This window comes from Gossypium arboreum, chromosome 11 (genome assembly GCF_025698485.1).
Source record: "Gossypium arboreum isolate Shixiya-1 chromosome 11, ASM2569848v2, whole genome shotgun sequence".
Lineage (NCBI taxonomy): Eukaryota > Viridiplantae > Streptophyta > Magnoliopsida > Malvales > Malvaceae > Gossypium > Gossypium arboreum.
The window spans coordinates 119,666,742-119,684,253 of NC_069080.1; the positions used below are offsets into that span (position 1 = coordinate 119,666,742).

General features: G+C 32.0%; 1 protein-coding gene across 1 annotated transcript; it reads right to left on the minus strand.

The window, feature by feature from the left end:
* Positions 1-3,774: 3,774 nt before the first annotated feature.
* On the minus strand, positions 3,775-15,660 carry LOC108471716 (uncharacterized). Its single transcript, XM_053021363.1, is given in 17 exon segments — positions 3,775-4,077; positions 4,237-4,293; positions 4,573-4,648; positions 4,748-4,880; positions 5,111-5,431; positions 5,589-5,685; positions 5,842-5,889; positions 6,768-7,194; positions 7,312-7,821; positions 7,922-8,302; positions 9,274-9,738; positions 9,878-10,711; positions 11,078-11,620; positions 11,989-12,426; positions 12,789-13,246; positions 13,397-13,685; positions 13,688-15,660. Coding segments are annotated over 10 exon segments (5,670 nt in total). The 5' UTR covers positions 15,311-15,660; the 3' UTR covers positions 3,775-4,077; positions 4,237-4,293; positions 4,573-4,648; positions 4,748-4,880; positions 5,111-5,431; positions 5,589-5,685; positions 5,842-5,889; positions 6,768-7,065.
* Positions 15,661-17,512: the final 1,852 nt, after the last annotated feature.

A 17,512-nucleotide genomic window follows, 5' to 3' on the forward strand; every position in this document is an offset into this window, starting at 1 on the left:
GTAGATCTAACCTTCGGATGTTTTTACTGAAGCAGATCCAAGATGATTTGGCATTCTTGTGTTTACAAGGAGCAAATCGAAGACATAGCAGATCTGACTTTCAGATGTTTTCACATCAAAGCAGATCCAAGATAACAGATCTGGCGTCTCCATATTCGACGGAGAGCAGACACATAACAGATCTAACCTTCAGATGTTTATACTGAAGCAGATCCAAGATGATTTGGCATCCTTGTGTTTACAAGGAACAAATCGAAGGCATAGCAAATTTGGCCTTCGATTTGTTCCTTCACGTGTTTACGCTGAAGCAAATCTAAAATGATTTGGCATCTCTGTATTGTCAGGGAACAAATCGAATAAGCAAATTTGGAGTCTCTGTGTTCGACGGAGAGCAGATCGAAGATATCAACATGACAGTCATGAGTTTGCAAGGAGCAGATTGAAGAAGCAAATTTGGCGTCTCTGTATTAGACGGGGAGCAGATCGAAGATAATAGATTTGGCGTCTCTGTATTAGATAGGGAGCAAATCAAAGATAGCAGATACCGCCTTCCTGAGTTGCAGTGAAGCAGATTGAAGCCGTCAAGAGGCCATTTAAAGAAGATCAAGGATCAAGAACTCAAGACTCGGCGAGCCCGGGCAAAATTGGTCCTTTATAGTCTTTGCTCTATTTACATTACAATGAATGAGCAAAGAGGGTAGTATGAGACACTCAATTTTGCCCGCCCATTTTAGTATTTAAAATAATAAACCCCAAAAAATAAAAATAAAACAAAGTCCAAGTCCAGTACAAAATTACAAACATATAATTTGACCCAATCGGAATGGCCCATTACTTGAAAAGATTTAAGGTCCATCTATAAACTTGACTCATATGGAAATATAATCTTTAAGGATATGCAATAGATATGATATGCAATCTTAGATATGATACAATCTTAGATATGATATGCAATCTTAGATATGATATGCAATCTTGAAGATATGATCTTGTAATCTTGGAGATTTAATTTGTAGATATCCTTTAATCTTAACCGTTGATGTAATTGATCTGTACCGTTAGATTTGGGGAGGCTCAAATATAAATAGAGGTCTCTCCCTTCATTGTAAATCACTTGAGTTTTGGGAAGCAATAAGAATTCTTGAGAGCATTCAATCAAATTTCTCTCCCTCTTGCGTTCTTACTCTCTGTGGTTTATTTTTATTTTATTCTTCGTCTATCTTAGTTTTTCAACCTTTTTTTTATTTTAATTTCTTCATTTTTCAAATATGTATATTTATTCCTATCTTTTATACATTTGATTATGTATTTTATATATTATAATATTTAACCTTTTATATAGTTTATTTTCAAATATATATTTTCTATGCATGTATATATATTATATTATCATTTCATGTATTTTGAACTACTTGCATTATATTTTTATAATTTGTAAATGTTCTATTTATTCATTTTTTAGTGTATGTCATTTATCTTATTTGTGCATAGTTTTATTTTTTATATGCTATGTTTAATTATTTCTTTTATGTGCTATTTTATGATATATATTATTGTATAATTTTTGCATGTATTATGTTTTTCTTTTAGTTTACTCATGTTTTTATTTGTTTATTATCTTATATTTACCTTAGCATGATTTTTTTTAAAACGTATGTTCATGTTATTTAGTTTTGTCTTAATGATATTATTTATGTTTGTATGGAAATGTTAGAATATTTTGTACATCTATGCTTCATGATGCATTAATATGTCATCCTAAAACTTCATTTAAAATAATATTCCAAAGTTTTTTAAAAAAAAATAAAAGACAATGCTTGATGTTTGGAAACTTTGAAAAAGGTAGTGCCTTAACTTACTGGGTTACGACTTTTCTCGTTGAATTCGAATAGTCAAGCACCCTTCTAAGTGATTTTGAGTTTTCAAAACTTAAACAATTATTTCGAGATTTCAAAACATAGTGTCCTAACTTACTGATATGGCGTTTTGTTGTTTCGAGATAGAAATTTTCGAAAGACGAGCTTAGTTTCGAAGGTTTTAAAATGTTGCGTCCTAACTTACTGAATGTGATGTTTTGACTCGTTTGAAATAAGTGAGCCTTAATTTTCAAAATTGAGACATTCTAATTAAAAGAGGTTTGCATCTTAAAACTTTCAAATTTCCGACATTAAAGACACTTGATAATCAATTAGGTACCAATTTTTGGGCGTTACGAGGGTGCTAACCCTTCCTCGTACGTAACCGACTCCCGAATCCATTTTCTCGGCTTTCATAGACCAAAATTAATGTTTTAAAACAAAACATTTTATAAGGTGATCCAATCACACCTAAAAAGATTGGTGGTGACTCCCGTTTTCATTTTTCTTAAAGTCGATTCCCATTTTCCAAAACTCAATTTAAAAATGGTTTCGACAGAATAATTTCGTAATTTCTTTAAACTTTTAAATGTTAATTACTTTATTAACCTGGTATTCAATTTAAGGAGAGAAATAATGAATAATGGAAATTTATGTTTCATTTGAAATCTTTTTATTCATTATTCATTAATAGGAAATTGACATAAATTAAAATAAGTAAACTAAAGGTATTAGAACAAGTTCATAACAAAATTATTGTAAAGAAGATATTTATATTTTATTAAAATAAAACGATTAAAACACCCTCAAATAATATAATTTATTTTAATTTTCGTAATTGTTTTTGTTAATTTGGTGTTCAATTAACTCATAACACTAACTCAATCAATGGCTTATAGATTTATCAATAATTTATTATATTATTCATCATATATTACTATTTTATAATTATTTATAAAATTTACTATATACTATGAATATGAAATTTTATCATTCAATTATTCAAGAGGATATAAATAGTTAAATTTTAAAAAGAGGGTAAGAATTATTAATTGAGTGGTATAAATAGAGTGAAATTGGACACCAGAATGAAAAAGTATAAATAGCAATTTTTGAGAAGGATTCAATTGAATTTTTGCAAAAAGTGTGAGGAATAAAATGTGAAGAGCTTATAAAAGAAACATTATAAGAGTAGTAATTAACTATTTTATGTAAAATGAAATTGAAAATATATTGATATTTAGAATTAAAAAATTAGGGTATTAAGTGAAAGGAACTTAAGTATAATTTGCCATTAAGTGAAAAAATAACTTTACTGTAATTAAACCATAAAGAAAAACAAAATATGAGCCATTAGATTAAAGTTTTAAAATTAAATCATTACCATTAATGATTTAATAACTAAATAAAATGGATAAATAAAGAAATACGAAGAAAAGTCGAGAAAATTGGGAAATTCATCAAAATATTTCTCTCTTTATATAAAGGTAACTCCAAAATGAATAGAATTGATTTTAGTAATTAGTTTTTTTAAAGATATAAGTGAATGAATAATTAATTTTTTAAAGAATGATTGATCAATTAATTGTATCTTATTAAAATATATTTAAGCACGGTTAGTTTACTAGACAAAAACAAGTAGAACAACAAGAATAGGAATCAAATATTTAAGAAAATTAAACCCAAAAAAAAACATGAAAGAAAGCAATGATACAAGAAAACAAGGATGAGATATCACCTTTCAATGGAAAGAGTTGGAAAGCAAATCTTTGAGCTGTTTCTTTCTATCCCAAGACAATTATGCCAGTGCCACTAGTGATCATAATATTGGCCTTTGTCCTCTTAAATCATTTTCTCAACTCTTCACAATGTTCACTCTAAATTAAATACAAGTATAACTCACTAATTCAAGTAGTAATTGAGGGAAAAACTTATCAATTTGCTCATGAGAATATCCTACATATTTACTAGTTATAAGAGTTTAACCAGGGAAAGGAGAGTTTAATATAAACTCTAACGCTACTTATCTAATTATATTCACAACATCAATAGAAGGAATTAAGTTTATTTTTACTCAAAAGGCTTTTGGAATCTCAGCTCATAACTGTTAAAAAGCGATTTCTAATGTCAAAGTAGAGAACATCCCTTCTTCATGGTGCACTTCAAAGACAAGGGTTCAAATATGTGGAGGTGCATATAGAGGTGCAAAACGATGAATGACCTATAGATATTCAAAGAACACAATTCTTGATTACGATTTTGGAAAAGATAAATAAAAATTTATTGTGTAACCTAATCTTCGCATTCTTTTTGACACTATCAACAAAAAATACAAACTCAAAGAAAGAAAAAAAAGAGAGTTAAATATTGATTTATTTACCTTGAAAAAATGTCTTTATCGATTATCATTCACCAATGAATCTCCCATCTACAAACACTACAAATAACTCAATTAGAAACAATTTAATCTTCCCCAACTACCACCTCCCTTACCTATCCCGATTCCAACTCCCCTTCTTTTCATACTTCCCCTATGTAGCAGAAAAGACCTTATAATTAATCTCCAAATAGGTTTAATTCAATTTCTCAAAGGGAATGTTTAATTCTATAAAATGTTAAATTGATTGTTTGTAAATTGATATTATGAAATTGAGTCATATTAAAGTAAAATTTACCAATAATTCATATTAGATCAATGAATATGGCTGCAACTAACCGGCAACAACATACTCTAGTAGAGAGCAATACAACCTGCAATGAAAGGGCATCTTCCATAACTCTTTATAAAGCAACTGCGCCAAAATGATAAGCGAAATAATCAATTTCTGCCATTAAACTACATTTTATGCTTAAGCTTATTACTAAAAGCAGGATATTTTTAACACTCATACCTTATGAAACACAATCATGTTTGTGATTCTTTGAAACTCATACTTTTCTAAAGCAAATTATCTCCACTTTTCCTTCAATTTTGGCCTTTCCGTAGCATTTATCCTCGAGCTGAAACTCTTCAATATGAATAGCCTATAAAGTTGAAGGATGTAATAAGTTTAGGAAAATAAAAATTTAAGGCTCTTTCCATAGTAATGGATTGAGTGATTGTCATTGCATGAGTGCATGTAAATTGTTGGCATGTTTATTTTTTGCATCCACTGTAATTTCATCATTCATCCCCTTATATAAAAATGGAAAAAAGTATTCCAAAGTTCTGTTTTTTCCCTTCAATCAAACACATAGGTAAGCTATAGACTCACACAGTTAGTTGATTGGTTGTGCCTTATCTTTCTCCAGTTTTCCACACCCATGCTGCTATGTTCCTCTAAGTAAGGTTAGTTTGCCAGAGAAAACCAAGTAGTACAACAAGAATAGGGAATCAAATATCAAAGAAAAATGAACAAAAAAAAAAAAACGAAAGAAAGCAATGATACAAGAAACAAAAATGGGATACCACCTTCCAATGGAAAGAATTGGAAAGCAAATCTCTGAGCTGTTTCTTTCTATCCCAAGAAAATAATGTCAGTGCCACTAGTGGTCATAAGATTGGCCTTTTTTCCTCTTAAATCATTTTCTCAACCCTTCACAATGTTCATTCTCAATTAAATAAGTACAACTCACTAATTCTGTTGTAACAAAAGTAGTATTTGAGGGAAAAACTTATCAATTTACTTATAAGAGTTTAACTAGGGAAAGAAGTAGAGTTTATTTTTACTCAAAAGATTTTTGAAATCTCACCTCACAATTGTTAACAAGCAGCTTCTGATGTCAAAGTGGAGAATGTCCCTTATTCACAAAGCACTTCAGAGACAAGGGTAGTAAAACGATGAATGACCTATACATATCCAAAGAAAACAGTTCTTGGTTACGATATTGGAAAATTTAAATCAAAATTTATCGTGGAACCTAATCTTCGCATTCTTTTTGACACCATCAACAACAAATACAAATTGAAAGAAGGAAAAAAAGAGTTAAATATTGATTTATTTACCTTAGAAAAATGTTTCTATTGATTATCATTCACCAGCGGATCTCCCATCTGCAAACACCACAAATAACGCAATTAGAAATAATTTAATCTTCCCTACCTCCCACCTCCCACCTCCCACCTCCCTTACCTATCCCAATTCCAACTCCCCTTCTTTTCATAATTCCCCTATGTAGCAGAAAAAACCTTATAATTTGATCTCCGAATAACAAAACTTTTAAGTACTTTGGTTTCCTAGAAAATATGGAAAAAAGAAGTGGGCATTCGATTTCTCAAAGGGAATGTTTAATTCTGTCACTATTTGGTAAGCTCCAAACCTTGAAATGATTCAATATCTTAATATTCAGCTTCATTTCGATCATGTATCTCATACAAATAGGTGTGTTATTCATAAATGAAAACGTGTAAATTTTGCAGCCTTTGCGGTAAACTTGTATGCAAACTCATTGATGAACTTTCAAGTCCCTGCACTCTTTGTAAATTTGAAATTTAGTCTTTACATTTTTGTTCTTAGGAATTTAGTTCCTCCACTTTTTAGATTTCAAAATTTAGGTTAACTATTAACACTATTAAAATTATTTTGTTAAATTCAAGTTCATTGTAAGTTTACAAATGTCGTGAGTATTTTTTTAAAATTTCAAAATGTTACACCAACAAAATAAAAAAAGCTATCAATGTTAACAATTAGATCTGAATTTTTGAAATATAAAAAGTAGATGACTAAATTCTTGAAAATAAAGGTACAAGGACTAAATTTCAAATTTTTAAAGAGTTCATGAACTTCTGACATATTTTAACCATAAAAATATATAATTATAAATTATAGGGTAGCAAGTGTGAGTATTAATCCCTTAAGCCGTTATAAAAGTTTCAAAGGTGAGCATTAATCCATTTAAACCAACATACAATTATTTTAAATTTAGGCATACCTTTTCTATAAACAACTGCCGAGTGGTGGCATTAAGGTTGCCTTCCCAACGCCCTACATATTCGCCTTTAGTATTTTGTGCTCCAAGCACCATTGGTGTCCTTAACTGTCCCCTTGTGAAAATTTTCTTCTTTGGACACAAATCTCATAATTAACCTTCAAGCAAGCAAGTGTTCCTGCATGCTCGTTTTCATCTCTTGCTCCTTCACATGTCAATAATTCATTGAAGGTAGTCCTTTTCCAAAATAAAGGTATTCAAGATTTGGTAATGATTAAATGAAACAATCTGAGATAGTAACTCATGTTTCAGGACAATCAAACTTTCTTAGTTTGGGACAATATTGTTTCGGATCTGCTCCTTGTCCATGCCATACCTTTATATTGCCATTCCCAATCAAAAGTAATTCTTCTAAATTGGGGAATGTTTCCTGATAAAGTTAGAAACATATATATGTTAAATAAAAGCAAATCTTCTAAAGTGATTGATAGAATATGCAAATCCGTTTAGGTCGATCATTTATTTAGTTTCTTTTATGAGATCTTACCTTAGTGACCCAAAATAGGGGTTGATGAACAGAGATAACGGGTTGGCTCTCTCCTTGTGTTTCTCTGAAGTTGATATACTCCCCAGCGAATGTCTCCACCTTGCTGCATTCATGCACCTCCAATTGTTTTAATAATGGCCAATCTGTAGTATGCACCTTGGAGTAGAAACCCTTCAATTTGGGTAGCTTACGAAGTATCAGCTGTCTTATTTTAGGAAACACAAACTTGGTGGTTGATTTGAGCTCAATTGATTCATTTGAGTTGTGTCCATGATCGTCAGCGAGTCCGATTATTTCTTCTACCGACTCACATTCCGATATTTCCAGAATTTTTAGTTTTTCAAGTCTTTCCACCATATCAAATGGTAAAACTCTCGAAAGTTTGTCACAGTGTTCCACCAAAAGCAAGGTTAATTCATGAAATGAATCCGTAGTGAGTTTATCTTGCCATATCTTTCTACACTTTCCGACGCCTACAATTCTCAAATCGTCCAAGCTAGGAAACGCAACCTGCGGGAATTATTTACGTTGTTAATGAGGAAAATAAGTTAGAATTCTACTTAGATATGAAAAGTAAAATTACTACATGAAAACAAAAGAAGAATATCACCTTTTGGCTGAACAGTGTATTGGTCTCTGAGTTTTCTTGATGGCAGAATGTCCTTAGTTTTGGAAGCCTATTGAGCTCCAGTTTTTGTAGCTTACTGAACAAGTAAGTCTGAGGTATCCCTTCTTCTGCTACGGTTGCTAATCCATCTGTAAAGATTATTTCTTCCAACTTCTCGCAATCAAGAAGGCTAAGTTGACGGAGCCCCTCAAAAGTTCTGACTAAAAAGGATGGGAATATATATTCCAAATTATGGCAACCGTTCACACTTAAGATTTCTAAGTTGAGAACATTAAAGGATATAGCACTGTCTGGTTTATCAGGCCATAATTTTTTTATGTTAGTTGATGATAGTTCCAAGCGCCACAAGTTGGCACACAAAACCTGCAGACACAATCCTCAGTGCATGAAATGCATGCTTGTGATGATAAAGACATACACTCGTTAATTAATGTGATTGTTAAATTTCAAGTTCAACTTAATTTTTAATTAATGGTTGGACTTTTTTTCTATTTTTAATTAATTGTTGGATAACTTATATCTTTAAGCCATTGCCCTGGGTTTTTCCTTTCTTAAGGAATGAAGTTCTTATTTCACAGCTCAAAGAATTCTAGAAATTGAAATGGAGAAATACACAATTTTCAAAATGCAAATTCTAAATGTTCCTCATATTAGCTGATTTCTATTAGAAATACACTTTATTTCTAAATGTTTACAATTTTTTTCATAAAATTATATTATTAATTGGTATTTATTTCGAGATTGAGCATCAAGTATGGGATAATCTTGTAAAAGTGAACCATAAGCTGCGATAATTGAGGATAAATAAGTGATTAATGGATTTAGGCCTTCAGAGTTTAATGCTGAGTGAAGTACTATTCCATTAGAAATCAGGAACCTTTGAGTAGAGTCTGATTTTTCAAACTCTGGGAGTGTGTTTTCTAAGCCTCTGTAGGACGGAAGGATTGGAGTGGAAAGTGAGTGCAAACAAACTGTATGACATTAAGGCTGTAATTACCCTACGTGAGCTTGGGTTGATTGGGTTGTTAACAAGTGTTGTGCTGAGAGTTTGTATGGTGATTTCATTCTTCCGATCAAAGCCGAAGACGTAGGTTGCTTAACTGAACTGTATAAACAATCTCTAGTCTCCATTACCATTTATGCTTTACTATTAAATATTACATTTTTGCATTGTCATAACATACTTTTACAATATTAGTTATAACATTCAATTACAACAATTTTTAACATAAGACATTTTTAGTTTCTATCCTTAGAAATTATGTAATTTAATTTAAGTTTTCACCCAAATAAATTAAAAAGTTAAAACACTAAACAAAAGAGAAGAGACTAACCTTGTGATTGAAAAAGGGTGTCTTTTCTCTGCCAACTACCTCTATATCCTCTTGCTCCCTTGTCGAAGCCATTGCATACATCTTTGGGCAATCATCTACCGCAATTTTATGCAAAGATGGACACTGCAGGGAAATACTTCCCATACAAAAACTTGTCAACCTCGAACATGACTCAAGTCTTATCTTATCAAGCATGGGTAACAAGAGTGTAGCCATTTCAGTTTCCTCTGCTCCTTCTTTGATAATATGCTCCATCATAGGGCATTTTTTCACTTTTATGTATTCTAGTTGCGCAAGATCTAAAGCCATGGATACGCTAAAAATGTATGTCATGCTATTACACTCATAAACTTCTAAAACCTTAAGTTTCTTCAAATCTAAACCTCCATGAATGTTCTCCCTCCATATTTCAATTGAACTGGAAAATTCAGAGAGGACTAAATACTCGATAGCTTGGAACCCAGCCTACAAAATCCAACAAAGAAACAAGGATTAAAGTTCATAAGGTTATAACGAAGCCAGCCCAAACCATATGGAAGAAAGAATGATATTATGGAATAAGCTAGAATAACCAAAGCTAAATTAAAGTAATATACAATAATACCTTTATTGAATACATTTCTTGGATAGTGTTGTTAAGGTCACTACACCAATGTCCATTATCTTTTCCACATTCTACTTCTTGCAATAATGGTGGATTAGTTAAAACTCCCTTACAAAATATCTCCAATTCAGGGCAACCACTCACTATTAATTCCTCTAAACATGGGAATCCAAATGTGTGGTTGCCTGAACAAAAGTTCTTAAGTCGTGGTAGATTCACAAGTTCCAAACTTTTCAACCTGCTGAAAATAATGTCACAAGTTGCTTCATCTCCCTCAGTTGCAACTATTTCTGTCATTGAAATGCAGTCTCTTACCATCAACTTCTTGAGTTGGGCCATACCTTGGATTGCTAAACATGTATCTAAGTATTCCATTGTTTCGCAAAACTGCACATCCAATGTGGTGAGATTTTGAAATGATGCCGAGGATGATCCTAAGCAGATCAAATTGCAACAAAAGTGAACTTGAAGAGTCTCAAGTTTGGGTAGAATATGGTCTACCTGTACGTCTTGCTTCCATAAATAATCTTTTAGATTATTAAAAGCTTCCAATTTTAAGTTTCTAATTGTTGACAAAGTCCCAGCATACATCTCCTCATTACCGGTATCTCCTTCGGTACAAAATAGCTCTTTTATTTCATAATAAGAGATGGTAAGGTTTTCAAGAGTGTAGAATCTCTCAAGGAAAGAAATTCGAAAATCATTTGATTCAGCACCGTGGCCAACCACACGAAAAGATTTCATTCCATGAAAAAGGCTGCTTGAAAATTGACTATCACTTATCATTGCAATATAATCACTATCTAATATCAAAAGTTGTAGTTTAGGGATGACCTGAAAACCAATCAAAAAACAATTTTGGAGTCAATATGTTCATCTTCTAATTAGGAATTACTAATGGTCAAAAGAAACATCATATATTTTCAAAAAATTCTTAATACTCTCTTCTTCAGTAAATTAATTTTTCTAAATAATATTTCAACCTTAATTATCATAAATTTTGTGTTAATTAATTAAATGAAAAATAACCAATATTAATAGTAAATTAAGATTGATGGTTTAGAGACTAATATAAGATTTTAGATTTTAGAGTTCATGGCTGGATTTATGATTTAGGGTTCTTTTGTTTGTTAATTAGAGTAAAAACAATTAATTTTTAGAATAATTCAATATATAGAGTGGGAGTGAGAGGATTCATACCTTTTCAACCAAGAAAAGTGGTGGATGGATTGGGGACTCAAGTTGTCTATTGTTAGTGTTCAGTTGTGTACCAAATATTCTCATTTTCCTACACCCACCTACTACCAACTCTTTTAACATTGGCCACTTTGCGGTATGCTTACCAGGGTAGAAACATTTCAATTTTTGCAGCTTCCAAAGTACAAGGGCGTATAGTTTATCAAACTCGAAATTGACAGCCGTTTCCGAATCTGATCCTTCCTCTAATTTGGAAACGATCTCCTCCACTCCACAATCATGTATTTCAAGATAACCAAGCTGTGGTAGATCTTTGGCTATTGAGGCTGGAAATACATTCTTCAAACTTCGACAGACCGAAACAGATATTGCACGGATTTTTGTAAATGAAAAATTAGATGGAAAAATGGTTAACAACTTATCACATCCTTTAACTGTCAATTGTTGTAGTTTGGGAAATGAATTTGGTGGGAGTGGGTTCTGCCATATCATCTTTATCTTTCTCAAGTAGGAAATACTCATTTCCTCCAAGCTGGGAAATGCAACCTGCACTCATGGCAATATAATGAAATTAGAAACTAGCTGTTTGTTTCATTTTTTGTGTGGGTTTGTGAAAAAGTGAAAGGATACAAAGAGAGATTGGAAATGTGAAAAAAATACATTTTTTTGAGTGTGATTGGTGAAAAAAAAAACAGCTCCTTTTGGGAAAATAAAAGAGATACTTGTTAGTCTAAAAATATGCAATTTTCAAAAAATTTATTTTCAATCTTTTTCATCTTTCTTATCTACCACACTACAGGTTTCTAATTTTTTACTCTTTAATTTTTTATCCTTTTAATTTTTTCCAGTATACCATTAAACCCAAAGTCAACAAAGAAAAAATAAGTAAAACAAAAAATTAAGAATTAACCAACCTTATTGTCAAACAGATCACTTTGACTAGAGATTCGTTGGTTTCCTTCCCTTGAATATCTACATATGAAGCTCTCCAAGTTTGGACAGTTGTACATCGTCATCGCCTTCATTAGCGGAAATTCAATAACTTTATTTTGGGAATTGAAGCCAAATCCACGCAAATGCTGAAGATCCTTTAGCTCTAAGGACTTTAACTGAGGAAATAATGATAAAGTCATGGTAGCCTGAGTTTCTTCTTCTATATCCTCCCAAAAAATAATCTCCTCTAAGCAGTTGCACTTAGTTATCTCAAAATATTTGAGATGAACTAGATATTTAGCCATAGAAAATGGTAACAGGTATTTGATGTTTCCACAATCCTCAATTTTCAATGTGGTTAACTTCTCATGAGTACAGAAAGATACATTTGACACTGATTGTGCCATACCCTTGTAACATTAAGCGATGACAAGTGCAATTTCTCCAAGAGAGGGAACGATATCTACAACCATAAACACAATTAATTCTACTTTCAAATCAATATGGAAAAAAAAATGTATATATAATTCTGTTTTTGCAATTACCAAATACAATAAAAAACAAAGTCTGCCAACCAATAAAAGTGACATATAATAGAAAATTTCTAGTAAATATAAAATATGTTGAAAGGATTGGGGACAGAAGAACCCATCATATGATCAGAAAAAGGAAAAAAAAATCTCACATAACTGAACAACAACACAAGAGCAATACGGCATGATTCAGAAAAATGAAAGAAAGCCTTGAAAGAAAAACTAGAAAGATAAAGAATTATACATACCTTTTCTCCGAAAAGTGGCAATTCACGTTGAGACAATGAGGTAGCATCGATTTTGTCTTGAGAGCAAAAGCTAACGAGTTGAGGAAGGCCCTGCAATGTCAAGGACTGCAATTGAGGAATTTCAGTTTTATCATTAATGATAGATTCAATATCCAAACCATTTCGGATATGCAGCCTCTGCAATTGTGATACCCTTTCCTCATCTGTTAACTCATTCAGTGCAATCTTCACACCTTTCAGTTCTTCCAATTCTAAATCTTGAGTTCTCTTTACCAACTTCTTAATTCCATGATCCAAATCATCAATGCTTGTCTTTAATCTGAGTTTTAAGGTTCTTGAATATTGATAGTTGCCAAACCGCTCCCATTCCTTTCCTATGAAAATCTTGTATCTTTCCAACTTTTGCAACTCTCGAAAGAAGTCCTCTGGAGCAGCCTTGGCGTCCGGAATTTGAACTTCTAAAGTGGACAAATGAGACAGTGTGTTCAGTTCAGCAAGACTAGCATTGGGTTGTCCCCATTAAATAGAAGTGCCACCCATATATAATTCTTCTAATTTTGACAAACTTGGCAACACGTCAGCTGAAATTGTTTTGAGTTTAGTTCAACCACTCACATCTAACAACTTTAGCTTCAACAATTGCCCAATTTCCTTGGGTACAATTTTGATATCAGATTTAAAAAGGCTAAGCACATTTAAGTTCTTGAGCGCTCCAATAATGGTTAGGTTATCTCCCAACTTGCAGTGATCTAGGCACAATGTACTGAGGCTAGTTAGGAGACCAATTGATGAAGGTAAAGAAGAAAAATGCATGCAAGTCAAATCTAAGACTTGAAGATTTTTTGCTTCCGTGAAGAAGTTATCGGGCAACGTCAAGGAGAGATCCTTGCTTAACAAAAAGAAAAGAAAAGAAAAAGCTGCGGACAATTCAACTGGTCAGGAAGCTTGTTGATACTAGGATGCTGCAAAATAATCTTGTTGCACTCTTCCATTGACTCTCCATTTGGCCAATCTGTTACAATATCCTCATCCTCCTCTGTTAAAGCAAGCACTTGATTGTCCTTTGAAGCGATTGATTTGGCCACAATATAAGTAAGATCATGCACATCAAAGGACACCTCATTGATACTTTTACTATCAACCAACAAACAAGATTCTTTAAGGGTACTAAGCATTTTTAACAGTCTATCTCGTGCTGCTTTCATGGTGTTGACTCCCTTAATTAGACCCAAACCAAAAGCATATCTCAACAAGTCTTCAATCCCAACGACACGACGCAGTAAACTGCAAAGCAGGAAAATCTGCTTGAGGTCTTCACTCGATAAATGATTGATACTCAACTCAATAGCCGAATGGACCTCAGCAGATATATCGTCCGAGCTTTTTTCTAAGTAAGGCCTCTGTAATTGTTGTAAAGCATCCCTCCAAACAAATAAAGGTTTCTTTCGCAACGCCCTTGCAACAGTTGCAAGGGCAAGCGGTAATCTTGCACATTTCTTGGCTACCTCAATTGCTGTAGATCGCAGCTCCTCATCACTTTCAACACCGTCCCCGGCCATCTTCTTAAAGAACTCCCAAGCTTCTTCGTCATCTAAATCACCAATTGCAAAGGTCTTTGTAGCATCCATCCCATTGATTAGAACATTTTGATATCTTGAGGTCAACAGTATTTTGCATCCTTTGTGTTGACTTCCAAATGGAATTCCGACTTCCGCTAGATCCAGTTTCTTCCAAAGATCATCCAAAATAATAAGAACATTTTTCTCCTTCCTTAAACTTTCATACAATCTACGGGCTCTTACAACCGGACTGTTTTCATCAAGCTTCAAATCCAATGAGTACGCCATTTGGTCTTGGATTTCCTTAATGTCAGGATTTCGAGATACAGTTGTCCTAACTACTGAATCGAATAACTTAACCTCATGGAGTTGTCTCTCAACTTCTTTGACCAGCCATGTTTTGCCCACACCAGCCATCCCGTACACTCCAATCATGCTTGTTGTTGCATCTTTCAGTGACTCCATGATACCATTGAAAACCTCCTCTCTTGATTTAAAGGCCTCAAAGTCTGTACGGACTATGGGTTCAGGAACATCAGGGTATCCCACGCGTTCAAACTGGCAATCTTTGATAAGCTCATCAAAAGTGGCAGCAGCTTCTTCTGCTTTCCTGCTAAGCTGGTAGCGAGACTTGATGTTGGGACACAAGCCAAAGAAGCACTTGGTCTTTGCTTTGACTTCAAGATCCTTCACTTTCTTCTCCTGTTCAGTGACAACCTTCTCCACTCTGTGGCGCCAATCCACGACATCGGCTTTAATCTTCTCCCCGTTCCTTTCTGCAACATCAACATCTTGCTGCACACTAGTTCTTTTTGCAATCAACGTCCTGTGTTTCTGCTCGAACTTGTCAACAATTTTCTGGTAGAAGATTACATATCTAATATGACGTTTAACTTGGTGGAAGATACCTTTCGCAGTCTCGGAAGAGACATTGGCAGCAGCACCAGTACCAATAGCTTCCATTTTTTTTTTTTTTGCTTTGGGGTTACAGATGACTGTCAGACAGAGTAAAAAAAGAAAATAGTAAAAGGAAAGAAGCAAGCAAGAAGAAATCAAAAATGAAGTGAAGAAGCCGTTAGCCGATATGAAATAGAAATTCAGTAAGGCGTGGAATTGGATATGGACTGTTGTCTTCGACTCCGTTAGACTTTAGATTAGAAATCAAAGAACCAGCAAAAGAAAACACAGAATGAATGTGGATGGTTGCGGGTACCTTCAGTGGAAATTAAGCACATACAGTTTGACTAGATCAAATTACGACATTTCAATTTTTTTTTTAAGGTAAATCACTCAAGTTATTTCATTATTACTAAAGTTATTGAAATATTTTATTTTTATTACCCATGATGGATAAGTAATGTAATATGTTAATTAATTTAGTTCCTAAACTATAATTAAAATATTAATTTAGTTCCTAAACTATAATTAAAATATTAATTTGATACTTTTAATTTTTTAATAATAATTCTAAAAATTTTAAAGGGTAAATTATTCAGATAGTCATCCAAATTTTGATGCATTCCTATTTTAGTTACTTTTTTTGTTAATTTAGTTTATTTCATTAGGTTATTTATCATTTTAGTCATTCCACCATTAAAATGTCTTAGTTATTGAATGAAATACTAACGTGGTAGTCTTTTTTATTAATATAATAACAAATTTAGTCATTAACACTTTGTATATTTTGTCAAGTTGGCCCTAATTTTAGAAAAAATCAACAAATTTAACCTCAATATTTGCACATTTTGTTAATTTAGTCCAAATTCAAAAATTCAAAAATTTTAAAAACTTGAAATATATATAATTTATTATAAAAGGACATAAAATATAAAATATTTAAAATATATATAAAATTACATAAAGTATTAATTGCTATATGGTCCTAATTCTAAAAGCTCAACAAATTTAACTTTTAATGTTTGCACATTTTGTCAATTTAGTCCAAATTCTAAAATTTATAAATAAAACATTAGAAAAAATAATTAATCAAAACCTAAAATCAAAATAAGTAAAGTTTTCTTAGTTATAATTCAAAATCATTATTAAAAAAAAAACTCACAAAATGCTCCTATTTTTTATATATGCCACCACACAACATAACGATTAAAAAAATTACAAGAAAAAAAAATCAATTTTTGTCCTCTTGCTAAAATTTTTGGTCAACCAAACAAAAGAGATAGACTTTGTAAAACAACATTCATCCCTTCGTCTCCTTTCTCATTCATCTTCAAGCTTCCCATTGTTTTTATACTCTCGCGCAAACCTCACAATCTAAATACCATACTAAATCGATACCCAATTATACTAGATCCAAACTACATCATCACTTCATCATTAAGCACTCACCATTAAACTCACACCCAAAGTTAATTTCTTTCTTATTTTACAGACATACCCAAACTCTGTTTCACAATTTCTTTTAATGAGGAAAAATCAATCAATAAAGCATCACTTATCCTTAAGCATTTGAATCCCTCAAAGCCCTACACTTTGCCTCCGAGATGGAGCTAGAGATGCTTCTATAAATAAAGGCTATTTTATTTGAATCCATCAACCAACTATTTGATTATAGCGCTAGTAGAATTTAGTAGTGATTGATTCAAAAAGTTATTTAAAGGACTCGCTTAGCTTGGTGGGATTTAAAGAAAAAATATTTATTCAAAAATTCAAGAGAAAATGAGAATTAAATTTTGTTGAATCCTAATAATTTTGTTAAAATTCAAAAATATTTATTTGAATCCTCCACCAAATTCATATTTAAGTATTTATGTAATTTTATCTATATTGTTAGTAATTTATATTTTTTGTCATTTTATAATAAATTTTATATTTTTTAAATTTTAAAACTATAATTTTTTGAATTTAGACTAAATTGACAAAATGTGCAAATTTGAGAGTTAAATTTGTTAAATTTTTAAAATTACAAACAGACAGAATGTGTAAAGTGTTAATGGCTAAATTTATTTTTATACCAATCAAAAGACGGTCATGTCAACATTTTGTTTAGTAACTAATGCATTTTAATAGAGTGACTAAAAATGACAATTAATCTAACGAGGTGACTAAATTACCAAAAAAAATTTGGTAACCAAAATAGAGACGCGCTAAAACTTGGATGACTATCCAAGTAGTTTATCCTTTAATTTTTTAGTTATTATTAAAAAA